The sequence below is a fragment of the Ictalurus punctatus genome, chromosome 17 (assembly GCF_001660625.3).
Source record: "Ictalurus punctatus breed USDA103 chromosome 17, Coco_2.0, whole genome shotgun sequence".
NCBI classification, from domain to species: Eukaryota; Metazoa; Chordata; class Actinopteri; order Siluriformes; family Ictaluridae; genus Ictalurus; species Ictalurus punctatus.
Genome location: NC_030432.2, coordinates 18162662 through 18177821, shown reverse-complemented (window position 1 = coordinate 18177821; position 15160 = coordinate 18162662). Strand labels below are relative to the sequence as shown.

Below are 15160 nucleotides of genomic sequence, written 5' to 3'. Positions count from 1 at the left end.
CCCCCCCCCCAATAGCTAAAGCAGTGTAAAGCTCCAAATCATCCAGAGAGTCCTTGATTAAGAGTGTATCGTGTGTAGTTGGATCTTTTATCATTTACTGTATTAACTAAGGAATAAAACACTTGGGAGCATGCTTTTCCAATAACAGCACATCAAGTGTCTTATACGTCTCATACCACAGCAATTTGCCAACGATTACAGGTTTTTTTTCTAGTAATGAATAACGATAAATGCATAAAAAGTATGGTGTGTTAATGTTGTGGAATGTCCGCAGAATAAGTTATTTCCCTCACCAGCCTCGCTCGTCTCCATCTTAAACATCATAAGACAAAAACTGCAGCTCGTTAACAGGGAAACTGCAAACTTCTCCATCCTGTGTCAGAAAACATAATGTTCCTTTACTACTGACTGTAACAAAGCCTTGACAATGGAGACTCCTTATTAAAAAGGACCAAATGAACATTTCCTCAGCCGGTGCTGTGTGAAAATAATAAGAAAGCACTCCTGCATTAGAAATCGGTAGAATCCTGTTCACACACCGTTCGTTCATCCTAACTCACAGACTTAACTGTTGTTGATTCTCAATTACAGTATTGTGCAGTATAGGAGGTTGTGAGTTTGTTCTTGTGACATGTGAAGGCTAACATGGTGCACTCGCCATCACATGACACACTCACCGTTTGAGTGTTCCAGTCGAGAGCGAACTATTGTTAGGTAAATGGGAATAAAGATGCTTTGGATACGAGTCTTAATTATCCTGACAATTTAAGGCGCAGCGACAGTGGAAACATGCCAGAACTGTTAGGAATATTTTCCTCAGATGTGTTTAAGGGATGTGGTAGCTCAGCGGTTAAGCTTGGACGTTGGGCTTGGACTGATCGGAAGGTTGTGAGATATTGGGCCCTCAAGCAGGGCTCTTAACACTCAAGTGCTCAGTTGTATGAATGAGATAATTGTAAGTCACTCTGGATAAAGGCATCTGCCAAATTCTGTAATGTGTTTATAAATTCCTAAGAAAACTGTTTGTATATCTACATTAACATTGTAATTATACTTAACATTACCTGCGATGGGGGAGGGAGGGGGATGCATTTTGCCATACTGTCAAACAACTTGTTAACCTGGGCTATCAGAAAACTTGAACTTCTACATCTGCGAATACCACAAGCGTGAGCTATTCATTTGAAATCGTGTTGTAAATGCGGTGAACACAACCACATTTTAATGTAGCACTGACTAATTTCCCCTCATTCTCTGCATTGTGGAAATATCAATAAGAAAACACTTTTGGACTTATTTTAATTTGATACTTAGTAAGTTGAACCCTACTTTAGATTGCTACTTTCTGTTTTCAGGTCCCCGTGGAGGGGTCTGCCAGAACTGACGAATGAAAACGGTCAGTACTGCGCGTTCAGCTGCGAGACTCAAGCCTGGTCCATCGCTACTGTTCTGGAGGTCCTGCATGACCTATAACCTTTCATAGGAGGCTTTCATAGAAGGCTCAAGTCTTCCTGAATCCTTTCCTATCTTCTTGGAGCCAGTAGATGCCATGTTATCGACCGTGAATGTCCATTGTGCGGTACGAAAATGAGCCACTGTATTTTTTTTTTTTTTTTAACGATGTCTGATACTCATTTTAACCTCCATCATATTTCCTCAAATAACATCATATCTATCCCCCGACAACTAAAGTACCTTTAATACAGAATTAAAGTAAAGCTCTCACTAATGGGCTTGAATTCAAGCCTGTAGGTCCTGTTGGTGTGTCTGTAATTGTGTTACTGTGTGTTGGAATGCTAGCGGGTGATGCCATGTACTGTCATGTGTTTACGTCGTCTGTGAACTGCTGTTGTGTTTTTGTCTTACATGTGAAAAGAAATGAGAGCATTTAGAGGTTTTCATGTTGTAGACACACCTTCTGGTTTAGGGTTACAGCATTGTGATAAACGGATCGGAAGAATTAGTAAGAGAAATAAATACCTGTCTGAGACCCAGAGTCTGGTGGCATTTCATTGATCTCTTCTTTTATTCAGCAAACACCACAGGAAATGATTTTATTAGTTATGTCTCAAATTCTGGTGGGGACATCAGAAAAGTCTAGTGTAGTATTAACACACAGACCTGTGGAAAAATGTACAGAGCTCCTGGGGTGACACAATGGTTAATTAGTGGTTTGTTTACACATGTGCTTGTATGGATTTTCTGGGCTCGCCTTTCAGATTATGTAAATCAAATACCAATTGGTTATTTCAGACTGTCAGGCACAGGCCTGGACTTAATTAAGTGCGTTATTCTTCCATGATATTAACTGGAGCAGAATTAAGTCCACTTAACATGAGACGTGTCTCTGTTTTGTTCAAACTCCACCCCTTGTGCATCACTCTTCTGTAACTTCTGAATAGCGCTTAATTATGTAGTTACATTTGAGGTATGAAAGAATACCAATTTCAGTATTTAAATCCTCACTGAATATAGCCCATCTGTTCACGGCCTCATCCTGACAAACACCGAGGACCTGACTGACATCAGTAGGGAAATAATCACTGATTCATTCAGGCAGTTCTATTCTGTTGCGTTTAATAAATGTTTTTTATTAGTTCATTGAAACAGTTTAAAACTTTGTCTGCTGTCATTTGTACAGAGTGTATAAGCGCTCTTCTCTGTTTTGATGACGATGCGACACTGCAGGATCGCCTCGGACACTGCGATATCTGATTTACAAGCTGAACTGATTATTTTGCTATGGCGCATAGCTATCCGATGATTACATAGATACACGATGATTTAGTGGTTAGCACGTTTGCCTCGCATCTCCAGAGTTGGGGGTTCGATTCCTGCCTCTGCCCTGTGAACGTGAGTTTGCATGTTCTCCCTGTGCTTCAGAGGGTTCCTCCAGGTACTCCAGTTTCCTCCCCCAATCCAAAGACATGCATTGTAGGCTGATTGGCATCTTTAAATTGAATGTGCGAGAGTGTGTGTACCACTTCCAGGGTGTCCCCTGCCTTGTGCCCCGAGTCCCCTGGGACAGGCTCCAGTCTCCCCTGTGCCCCTGTGTAGGGTAAGCGGTACATAAAAATGGATGGATAGATGGACATAGCTCTCCAACAACATTTAATTTGTGACATTTCTTGTGTGAGGAAATCTCCCTTGGCTCTTTTCCCAACAATGCAGCAGACGCCAAAGTAAATTAAACAGCCAGTGGGTTTTCCCAGATCACCACACATACATCAGCAGTGAAGTGTGATTATTTATTTATTTTGTAAACGTAGTGTGTCACTATGAAGATCTGAGATTACATCATGTTCTGGTTGTAACTTTAGAATTTTTATCAATGCAGCTGACGTTTATTAACTTTTATTTGAAAAGAACTCATTTGTCATATTGTCATGTCCGTCTTCAACTAAATAAACAATGTTGTTGAAAAGGAGCCACAAAACCCTTCCTCCTATCAGGAAAATAAGAACTGGAGGGAATAGGATAACCTAACAGAGTTAAAATGAGCTGAACATAATCTCTGTAATCTAAATAAACATGATTCTTTATGTTCACAGTAGAATCTGAGCCAAGCATTACAACAAAGCATCTACATATTGTAATCTCCATAAACACAGAAATATTTACTCTTCCAGAGTAAGGTTTCTGAGATCAGAGCAGAGTTAAAGATGAAGATCTGAAGAGTCCAAGTGCAATCAGGCTGCAGAACGGAATCATCTGTGATGTAACAATGAAAAGAACAGTGTTCTGGGAATGAAAATAGAGATTGTAGTGCAGAGGTGTATAATTACAGTGCAGATATCTCAAAGCCTGTATTTACCAGACAATTCACAGCTGAAGCAGGACTGCTGGACAGTAGGACCGTCTGACTGCTCACCATGGTCCAGAACTCGGCGTAGTTCTTCACAAAGGTTGCACTGCCAAAAAAAAAAAAAAAAACCCCTGCTGTAATACTGCAGCTCTGATTAGGTAAATTAGAAACATATGACATGGTAACACACACAAAGGGCACTAGTACCAGAATGTAATATTGTCTGGAGAAGATGTAAGCGGTGCGACCCACTTGACTTCGATCCGGGTTATTTCATTTGCTGCAGAGTGGCTGATGGCCGACTTCTGGAAGACGAACATGACCTATTCATTCGATTTATTCATACTCCTGTAAGAACACTCTTCTACACAGAAATTTACTCGAGTACAAGAGACAAAAATAATGATTGCAAGATAGATACTGTTAAATTAGACTGGGATAGACTTGATTAGCTTTGTTTAGAAAATACAGATTAGGATAGATATATTAGTAAAGGTTTGATGAAATTATGATAGATAGGATGAATAGATATGGATAGAGAGAGAAGGGTGGGTTAAATTAAGATAAGTAGATTAAATTAGTATAGATATATTGGATTGAGAGAGATAATTATCTTTATAGAATAGATGGGGATATACAGCTTTGGGTAGGTAGATGGGTCAGATTAGGGTAGATATATTAAATTTGGGTAGGTGCAGTGCTGTGAACAAGTATTTGCCCCATGATGATTTCTTCTGTTTTTGTGTATATCTCTCATACTAAATTGTTTCAGAAATTAAAACAAAATCCAAGATAAAACAGGCGATCTGAGTAATTTTTAAATGATATGTATTAAAGCAAATAAAATTATTCAATACCACCTGGGACTGTGTGAAAATGTATTTGCCCCTGTAGTTACTAATTCCCCAAATCTATGAAACGTCATTCATAATGGGGTTCAGAAAACCCTGTTCAACCAAATCATCACTTAAATAGAACTTTTTCAACAGCATGAAGTTGGTTAAAACGTTTTATCCAGTAACACACTGTGCCAAAAATTCCAGAAGACATCCCAGAAATGATGAGGAAGAAGGTGACTGAAATATATCAGTCTGGGAAGGGTTGCAAAAGCTCTTTCAAAGGCTCTGGGACTCCAAAGAACCACAGTGAAAGCCATTATCTCCAAATGGAAAAAACTCTGCACAGTAGTGAACCTTCCCAAGAGTGGCTGACCTTCCAAAATTCCTCCAAGAGCACAGCAACGACTCATCCAGAAGTCACAAGAGAGACCTACAACCTCCCAATCCAGTGGCAAAGCCTTTACTACAAAGCCACCAAATCTCACAGCAAACACAGTTGTCATAGTGTCTTTGTGAAGATAAACCATGTTCATTTTTGAAATATTATTACTCTGTTATCAGTTATCAAAGAACTTCTGTATAATTTCCAACAGAATCATGGACAGTTCACTTATAAATGTTAAATGTCATAACCATTTTGATTATACCAAGTTACTGAACTTTATCAGACCAGAAAACCTGTAATATTGTATCATACTTTTTTTTAAAAAAAAAAATTCCTGTTCTGAAGCAGCTCAGAGAGCTCGTGTATCAGCAGGCAGCCGCTTTATCAGAGATCAGTGAGAAGTTGGTGTACATGCAGAACAAGAACGCAGGTGTTTGTCTCAAGTTATGGCTTTGCTTTCCTGTGATTGCTTAGGCAACAATTGTAGTGCGTCTGTGAATGTGCAAGTCTGGGTGCTTGGCCCCCGAAAATGCTGCTTGCAGTTTTAATTAGGGGTCTAGACCTAGACGCCAAGACCATTCGTCCGATTTTCACAAAAATCTAATCAGATCATCTTCAGACCATGCCGACATAAAGTTATGGAATTCAACTAATGGAATTCAAAAGAGAAGAATCAGTCACCAGGTGGCATGGTCATGTTTTACATGCGTGTTAATTGTTTTATTTAATGTAGTTCTTCAGAAAAACACAAGGATCTGAGGCTGTATCTGTGCAACTCTTTGATGTATTGTGATGAAAGTTTATATGTGCCACTGTAAACATACATGATGATAGCTTTTCTGAATTTCATCAAATGGCCATGAATCTCAACTCTTTCAATTCCTTATGTTCTACAGAAACCAGTGATATACATTTTTCCACAGTAGGCCATTTTGTCTGTCTGCCATTTTGTGTCATGTCAAAAAGCTACTTTTTTTTTCTTCCCAGACCATTTATCCAACCTTCACCAAATTTCCAAATTTCATAGATCATCGGCGCATCCTGGGAAAAAAACCCAACCTTTTTAATATTTCAAACCATTTCCATATAACGCATCGTCAAATTTGACATAAGTACCACATTGTGTTTTATGCAATATGTTGGCAACACTACTGCCTATTGCACTGAAACTTGATATGTAAACTCATGACCATCCTCTGATGTCTGCTTAGCTCCTTACTTTGCATCTGTTTTGCTTGGCCCCATAATTGCTGCTTGCAGCTTTAGATTCATTTTTTTATCATTATGGTTGTGGAATATAAATTCCAATATTGCCAGAAAGCTACTGTTGCTTTAACTGCGCTGCTGTGGGCTTGAACAGGCTGGCTTTATATAAAAGCATCTGGAAAATTGAAATAAACCTGCATTTCCAATATTGAAAATACATACGAACATGTCATTTTGGTAAATGCAGTGTGTGTGTCGCTCGATAGTGATCGGAAATTATTGTGAGTCACACGAGGAGCACTGTGAATATACTGTAGAACCTGTACGCTACCTCAGTGTTGAAACAGTTGTGCAGTCGGACCTGACTGGTGTTTCCCGGCATGAAATAACCCACAGTGCTATTGCCTGATGTTGGCCGAGCTTGCAGCATGAAGCCCTCGAATTCTGTGCTGCCCACTGACTCCAGAGTCACTGGTGCGTAAAAAATACATTCACATTCATCTCTGTATTCCATATTATACCACTGCATGTCTGAATTCTCAATTCTGATTTGTCAGGTGTTGATTAATGTTCTATAACAGCAGCTTTGACTAATTTGAGCTGAAATTCAAATGACCGGTTTATCTCAATCTGCTTGCTCTAATAACAGCTCATTCACAGGGAAATGTATGGCAGATGCTCTACATAAAGCTAAGAATAAACTGATTAAAGCAGTATTTAATAAAGAAAAACATGTAATCATTAGAATAGTGAGGTTTTACGTAAGGAGATGTTTAGATAACATGTGGAAGGAGCCTTCAGGACGGAGGAGTTTGTACTGTACGGTTTCTTTGCAGTAACATGACAAGCTACATTTTTCTGACTTAAGTTTAAAAGAGAGAACAAAAGAGTATAGTGAGGGAATGACTGCTAATAGCTGCTATAGTGTACAGTGGTGCTTGAAAGTTTGTGAACCGTTTAGAATGTTTTATATTTCTGCATAAATTTGACATAAAACGTCAGATTTTCACACCAGTCTTCAAAATAGATACAGAGAACCCAAATGAAAAAAATGAGTCAGAAATATTATACTTGGACATTTATTTATTGTGGAAAATGATCCAATATTACATATCTGTGAGTGACAAAAGTATGTGATCCTCTTGTGGAGCAATAACTGTAAGTAAACGTTTCCGGTAACCGTTGATCGGTCCTGCACATCGGCTTGGAGGAATTTTAGCCCGTTCCTCAGTAGAGAACAGCTTCAACTCTGGGATGTTGGTGGGTTTCCTCACATGAACTGCTTGCTTCAGGTCCTTCCATAATATTTCTATTGGACTAAGGTCAGGACTTTGACTTGGCCATTCCAAAACATTAAATTTATTCTTTGGTAGAACGACTTGTGTGCTTAGGGTCATTGTCTTTCTCTTGAGATTCAGTTCATGACCAGATGTCCTGACATTTTCCTTTAGATTTTGCTGGTATAATTCTGAATTCATTGTTTTATCAATGATGGCAAGTCATTCTGGCCCAGATGCAGCAAAACAGGCCAAACCATGATACTACCACCACCATGTTTCACAGATGGGATAAGGTTCTTATGCTAGAATGCAGTGTTTTCCTTTCTCCGAACATAACCCTTCTCATTTAAACCACCAGGCTCAATATATTTCCTCAATACATAAATGACCAAGTATAATATTTTTGTTAAATTTGTTTAACTGGGTTCTCTTTATCTACTTTTAGGACTTGTGTGAAAATCGGAAGATGTTTAGGTCATCTTTATTCAGATATATAGAAAATTCTAACGGGTTCACGAACATCCAAGCACCACTGTACATGAAAACATGAACTAATTTGTTTCATGGACATTGTACAATGTCCGATGTAACTATAGATGGTTTAAAAGCATGTGTCATTTATTAATAAATAAAAATGTTAATTGTTGTATAAAAGGAATAAAACACAACAAGGTGTTATAGGAAAACAATCCATTTTGCATCGGGCTGCACCTCACCAGCTTCTGGTATTGTTTTCCGTCATGTTTTATTCCTTTCTGATCATTCATGACGATCTACAATATTTTTAACATGATCTCTGGTTTATAAGACATGTGAGGAACTGGTTCAGAACTAATATTTTACATTCAGACTATGATAGAACTGATGTTTGACTAATGCAGCTGCATGAGCACACTGTTCTCTGGACACGTGTAATAGTAGCGGACCATTTCTGATTTATGAATCTGTGATACATGTGATTTCTGACTTCATCTCACAATGTTCTCTCTTTAGAAAGATCTAATTAACAATTTCCTAATGATGCCATAATATGACCTCTGATCATGTCTCCAGGTCTGCATGTCCTGCGGTGCACCGTGACTCTGTACGGCCCTGTGGTGTTCTGAGGCTCAAAGTTCGGGTGAAACGGTATCATACTGTCACACACTGATGCTATATCTCCGTTGGGGTAGGCATGCAAAGAGCTCGAGGTGTACATCTCTAAAAGCACAAAGAACAAGAGATGCATCTGAGGATAAAAAGGAGGAAAATGTAAGACGATAAAGAGTTTACAACCATGGTGCACATGGTATAACATTTTCAGTTAAACTATGTGAGCGATTATTTATTAGTGTGACAAATAGTGATATTATACACATTGTCTACGTTTTAAATGCATTAACAGAACTATCAAGAACAACAAAAAATCATGCTATCACTCCAGTCTAGGTGGTCCATTACCATTTCAATATTTTTAGTGCATGGTCTGCTAGAAAGCCCGCTAAAAATATGGACTCTTGACCTTACTAATACAACTTATTACTCTTGTATTTAGAAAAAAAATCCAAAGGACAAATCAAGTAATATATTTTATTGAGGAACGTAACCTTGTTTTCCCTTATTGTTTTATCCAGTGCCAATCCACACCCAACAAACCACAGGCTAATATTTTAAACTCCAGAATTCAATCTTACCTTCAGCAATTCTTGATCGTCAGAGTGTTGTGAAGTTTCTGTCCTGTCATGATGCTGGTACCAGAAAATATCGAACTAGAGGGTGGGAATTTTACCCCATTCAGATGGATTCACTTTCATGTGGGTGGGTCTTTCGTTCTTTATTTAGTGCCGTTTCTGTTGTTTCAACCACTTTGAAGCTTGTATAATATGATATGGATATTTGATACGTACATAGCATTTGAAAACAAAGACAGCTCCAGTATTATGGCTCGACACGAGATTCAAAACCCCACAAAACTGTGAGTACGCCAGAGTCAGGACCCTTCAGGTAAAGCCATAAAACATCAAATGTTCAGGCTTGTGCTTGGACTGGATTCAACTTGTGTTTGACCAATTGGCATGTTTAAACCTTCAGGCACAAGATGTAGCCAGATGTTAAATATCAACCTAATAAAAAGTCTTTAACCCACCCATATTTTATTTCAAGTTCAAAATCCTAATTATTATATTTTCTCAAGTTCTTCTAATGTAATCTGTGATACTATAAAGACAACACCGTTCTGGTTTCCAGACTTTCCGTGGATTCATTAGTGCATAATCACTATAGAATTAATGTACGCATAAAATATTTTTTACACCCCATCATCAGCCAAGTTAGGCAGTGTTGATCCCCATCTAATAAGCTCTGAATGAGTAGAGGTGAGGTCCATGCTACTTTTTTATTTATTTATTTTTTATAAGCAAATCTGTTCACTGCCATTGTAATACCTGTACTTAGTGGATAAGAAGTAGATAAATAACATGCTGGGTCTAGTAACGTGAACTGGCTTCCTCAATTTCTAATGTAGATATCTGATTAGAGCAGTGTATTCCAGCCCATTTCCTGCAATTCTAGAAAATGTCTAATATGTGGAATGTAGCATAAAACTACCATTTATACCGTGCATCCCATGCAACAGAAAAGGGAAAGAAAAACACTTGACCAAAGTCCATTAAGATTCCGTCGAGCACAAGAATGCACCAAAGCCAAAGAACACTGACTTTATTACAAAAACAAAAAAGTTAACCTCCATTACAGGTCACCACAAACACAGTCAAAGTAAAAACAAGAAACTTTGTACAAATATGAAAACGGTGTTTGTCAGTGAATCAGTGATACAGTACAAGAGAGCGGCGTATTCCATACACTCAGTAATAAAACAACGTGTCCTTTACCATGGATCAGGAACAGCCTGTGCAGTCAGGTGAGCTGCCTGAGGGGCCTGATGAGAACAACCCCACTTAGTATAGCACCTTTTTTATACAGATTAGGGATAGAGTGTAGTTTTAGGGCTCAGTGTGCCAAGTATGAGAAGATTTAATAGAACTGGTTAGGATGTAATTTAAGGGTACAGGATAGGATCAATACTGGGGATGCAAGTTTTGGGGTTTAAAATATTCCCAAGCAGTTTGAATAAAACTTTAGGTGTAGTTCAGTGGTACAGAGTCAGTGTAATTAATAGGCAACAGGTCAGTGGATAGTATAAGGTTATGTTAGGCTATATTTTGTTGATAATCATTGCAGGACACTTTTTTTTTTTGTCCCCCACACTCTAGGGTTTGGTTTTTTCCCCCCGCCAGACTCGTTTGCCCCGAGAGTTTGGTACGTTTTGCAAGCTGCAAGCAATCCAGAGAAAACAGAACACCTTACTGATATATAAAACCTCACATTCATAGGACTGGAGCACTGTAATTAGCTCACTTTTGTGGCATGAATGCTTGAACTAAAAGCATGAAAAATGCAGGTCTCGTCTTTATTATTATACTCTGGATTTGTCATCAGCTAACGGTATCAGGTTTGGGGCAGGTTAGGGGGTTGTGCAAATACAACGTAGTTTAACAATATTAGTATAACAGTTTCTAGATCAGCGTACCAAATACACTAATAAATTGTTTACATGCGTCTAGAGTGTAGTTTCTGGATGTAAAAGCATTTTTTGAGGAACTAGTTTTGAATTTCATTTTAGGCATAATGGGTGAGAATGTAGTTTGTGGCTCACAAGTTAGCATGTAGCCTGTGAGCTACCAATTTGAATAGCTATTAGATCAGCATAGAGTTTAGTCGAACAGGTTGTAGAGATAGAGTAGCTGTAGGTAACCAGCTGGGGTGTCTTTTTTTTTTTTTTTGGGTGTAGATTTTGGGGTAACAGGTTAGGGTCACAGGGTTACAGTGTATGTGTGTGTGTGTGTGTGTATATCTGGGGTTCTTCACAGTGAGTGGAATGGCCCAGTTAGGGTTCAGCAGCTCTTTAGTGACCTTTGGTCTTGCAGGACAGACAGCAGGCCTTCCTGTAGTACCAGTGTGTGCAGAGCTTGACTTTCAACACCAGCGCACAGTTTGCTGTCGCTTTGTCCTCACAAACATCCTCTGCTAGAAGGGAGACAGGGGTAAAAACATTTCAACCATATTTTAATATGTTAAGTGTACCAATAATGCTATAATAATGCTAGTCATGTAAAAAAAAAAAAAAAAGTACACCCCATGAAAATTGCTGGCTTTTTCGACATATTTGTACAAACAACCATTTGATCCTCTTTGAAACAGTGCCTATTAATAAAGTTGATATACTTGAACAAAACCAAAAGGAAAAATGAGCTTTTTCAATCATTTATTCAATAGAAATATTAATAGATGTGATATTCTTCTGTGGAAAAAGTAAGTACACCCTCGGCCTCAAAAGCTGGTATTGCCCCCTTTAACAGACATAACTTCTCATTGTAGGCGGTTTGCATAATTGTCTACCAGGCTTGCTGGAATTCTTGACCACTCTTCCATGCAATATTCTTTCAGCTGCAAGATGTTTGAGGGTTTTCTTGCATGTACTTCCTGATTTAAAATCCCCCCCCCCCAACATTTCAATGGGATTCAAATCCGGGCTTTGACTAGAACATTCCATCACCCCCCTTTTCTACTTTTTGAGCCATTCCTTGGTGGATTTGCTAGTGTGCTTAGGATCATTATCCCGTTGAAAGGTCCACTTTCGGGTCAACTTCAACTTTCGGACAGATGACCTCAGATTATCCTCAAGGACTCTTTGATATTATGCAGAATTCATAACTGAATCAATGAATGCAAGCTGTCCAGTCCCTGAGGAAGCAAAGCAACCCCAAACCATAACATTTCCACCACCATGCATCACAGTTTGTATGAGGTGCTTTTCCTAAAAAGCTGTCTTTGGTCTGCGCCAAAGATGTCTGGCGTTACTGTGGCCAAACAACTCCATCTTTAATTTGTCTGGCCAGAGCACATTATTCCACAGGACCTGGTTTTTGCTCATTGGCAAACTGTAGTCTTGCAAAGTCTTTTTCCTGGCACACCTCCCATGCAGGTCAGATTTGTACAATCTCTTTCTGACTGTAGAAGCATGCACTTTGACACCAACAGTTGCGAGACTTACTAGCAGATCTTGTGATGAAATCCTGGAGACATGTTTTGCATCAGACGGTCTGCTCTTGGCCTGAATTTGCAGGGACGGCCAGTCCTGGACAAATTGGCAGTCACTTGAAATCTGCGCCATTTGTAGATTATTTTCCTTACAGTGGAATGATGTATTTCAAATAATTTGGAGATAATTTTAAACCCTTGCCAGACTCATAGGTATCCACAACCTTTTTTTCCTGAAGGCCTTAAAGAATTTTTTAGATCTTGGCATGATGACAGCACACACCTCAATAACAAAGGGAACACCAGACACTAGATATGAGAGGGGTATAAATGAGACAGGTTCCACCTGCACTCCCTAACAAGGTTCTAATCCCTGGCACCCGATCTTGAACACCTGATTGTAATTTTATGGATTTGAAGGTGTGATAAATGTAGGGGTGTACTTACTTTTTCCAAGTGACTGATCTGTTTTTTGTTCATTTAAATTGTGAAAATTACTACGAAATGTCGGTTTTGTGCGTCATTTGATAGAGTGTATCAACTTTATTAATAGGCACTGTTTCAAAGAGGATCAAATGTTTGTTTGTCAAAATGTGTCAAAAAAGCCAACAATTTCCATGGGGTGTACTTATTTTTCCACGACTGTATTACCATATAAATATAGTATGTGCGTAAAGTACAGTATAGCCTATATACAGTTTAGGGATGCACTGATCCGATACTGGGCTTTAGCATTAGACTGACTGATGTTTTTATTCCCATGTTCCGGGTTTTATCCTCCATGATGCTCTGCTAAGCTTTTATTGCAGCCTTTTTTCCCTTCCTTTCCTTCCTTCTCCTATTGCCTAAATGGTTCAGATGTACTGTAAATGTCTTCAAAGTAAGGCTATCTTCATGCACTTTTACCTTATAGTAAGCCAAATCATTATCACAACATTATACACTCCATAAATGTACTTGAACAAAATGATTAGCTTAGAGTCTCTGTTTTAAGTTGGTCTGTTCAGGGGAAATTCATGGGATCACATGGGCTGTGGTGGTGAATGAGCTTAAAAATATAGACCAGATTCATGAACACGAATATTATTACGTTGTTATACTAAATGTATGGTTTGATTCTGTGAGTAGTAGGTTTTGTGTATGCTACCATACATTGTAACGTTGTGTTATTGTGGGATGTGTGTATTATTGGTTGTGTGTGTGTTACCTGGTGCCTCAGTAGAACAAGCCTGTACCTCACAGCTCTGTCTGGCCTGAGGTTTCAGTGTGGAGTCACAGCCCTGGCCGATCTCCTCTCCCTGGTAACACCTCACTTCCCTCACTCTCGCACCGCTCCCACATGTCTTACTGCACTGCAACACACACACACAAAACATACCCACCCTCGAGGTTGCTGTAAAATAACGTTACTTTGGGCTGAATTTTTCTCAGGGATAACGCATACACTTCATTTCCATCTGGACTGGCATGGCACCTATGAATGATGGAATAACCACAATGCATCACGCAGAACTAATCCTGCTTGAATAGGGCTCAAGTATCAGCTTTTATTAGTCCTTTAGAAATATGGTATATCATCTCTTTGTTCAATATACATTTATAGTAGAATCTGTAAATACTGCTCATTATTATTTCACTTCTTTCATTCAATCAGATTCTGGTTGCGTACCCGGAAATAATGTAATGAGATGCTGTGACCTTTCTTTCATGGGTTTTATCAGTGGTTTCAGAGTAAAATTGGCATTCTTTAATCTGACTGTAATCCCAGTATCACTCTAATGCAACACTAGAATAAGCACAAAGCATGCAAAAAGTGCAACAAAATATGTGAAACAAGTGTCAAGTAGAGGCTCCTCTCATCACTGAGCATGAAATGCATGCAACCCAACCCTTGACAGGTGCCATTGTAATGAGATAATCAATGTTATTCATTTCACCTGTCAGTAGTTTTGTTTTGTTATGGCTGATCAGTGTATAACTACATATAAAACTGTGTTCTGTGTACTAACAAGTACTGTGGTAGTTAAACAATAGGTGAACGTTAATCCGTTTATTCATGTTCAGTTCTGCTTTCTCCTGGTCAGTGTCACGGTGGATCAGGGACACAGGATGTGAGGTGTGAATACACCCTGAATGGGACACCAATCCATCACCATGCACACACTCACTCAATCACAACTTTGTGCAATTTAGGGTAACAAATCCACCTATATGCATGTGTTTGTGAGGTGTAAGGAAATCAGAGAATAGCTATATTATTAGAACTGAGCTTTATTATATGAAGATGTGGAAATGGGAATGCCAGTGACTTCCTTTTTCCTACTTAAAAATAAATTCCTATCCACTGACCTCAAACCAGACCTACTCAAGAACTGTTCCTATATATATATATATATATATATATATATATATATATATATATATATATATATATATATATATATATATATATATATATATATATATATATATATATAAAAATATAAAAAAGTGACCAATTCTGTTCAGGAATTCCACAGCTCCTTTATGCTTGTGTGTGAGTCAGTACAATGTGAAGTACACGTTC

At 38.6% G+C, this 15160-nt stretch overlaps 2 protein-coding genes and 1 non-coding gene across 10 annotated transcripts in view; 1 reads left to right on the top strand and 2 right to left on the bottom strand.

Annotated features, from left to right (window-relative positions):
- Positions 1 to 1990, top strand: part of agla (amylo-alpha-1, 6-glucosidase, 4-alpha-glucanotransferase a) — a 40816-nt gene extending 38826 nt beyond the window's left edge. For both annotated transcript variants that reach the window (XM_017490940.3, XM_017490941.3), the window contains exon 34: positions 1356 to 1990. In XM_017490940.3, coding sequence (XP_017346429.3) covers positions 1356 to 1473 — 118 coding nt within the window. In that variant the 3' untranslated portion in view covers positions 1474 to 1990. The remainder of the gene's footprint in view (positions 1 to 1355) is intronic.
- Positions 1991 to 3086: 1096 nt separating this feature from the next.
- On the bottom strand, positions 3087 to 6670 carry LOC108277685 (uncharacterized). Its single transcript, XR_008398217.1, has 3 exons — positions 6567 to 6670; positions 4013 to 4110; positions 3087 to 3911 (listed from the first exon to the last, which is right to left on the bottom strand). It is a non-coding gene; the product is annotated as an uncharacterized LOC108277685 (transcript).
- A 3525-nt stretch (positions 6671 to 10195) lies between these two features.
- Positions 10196 to 15160, bottom strand: part of si:ch211-267e7.3 (ADAMTS-like protein 2) — a 57577-nt gene continuing 52612 nt past the window's right edge. For 6 of the 7 annotated variants that reach the window (XM_053687374.1, XM_053687373.1, XM_053687375.1 and 3 more), the window contains 2 exons: positions 13802 to 13946; positions 10196 to 11580 (listed from right to left, as the gene is read on the bottom strand). In XM_053687374.1, coding sequence (XP_053543349.1) covers positions 11459 to 11580; positions 13802 to 13946 — 267 coding nt within the window. In that variant the 3' untranslated portion in view covers positions 10196 to 11458. The remainder of the gene's footprint in view (positions 11581 to 13801; positions 13947 to 15160) is intronic. The other variant, XM_053687370.1, reaches the window with a different exon arrangement.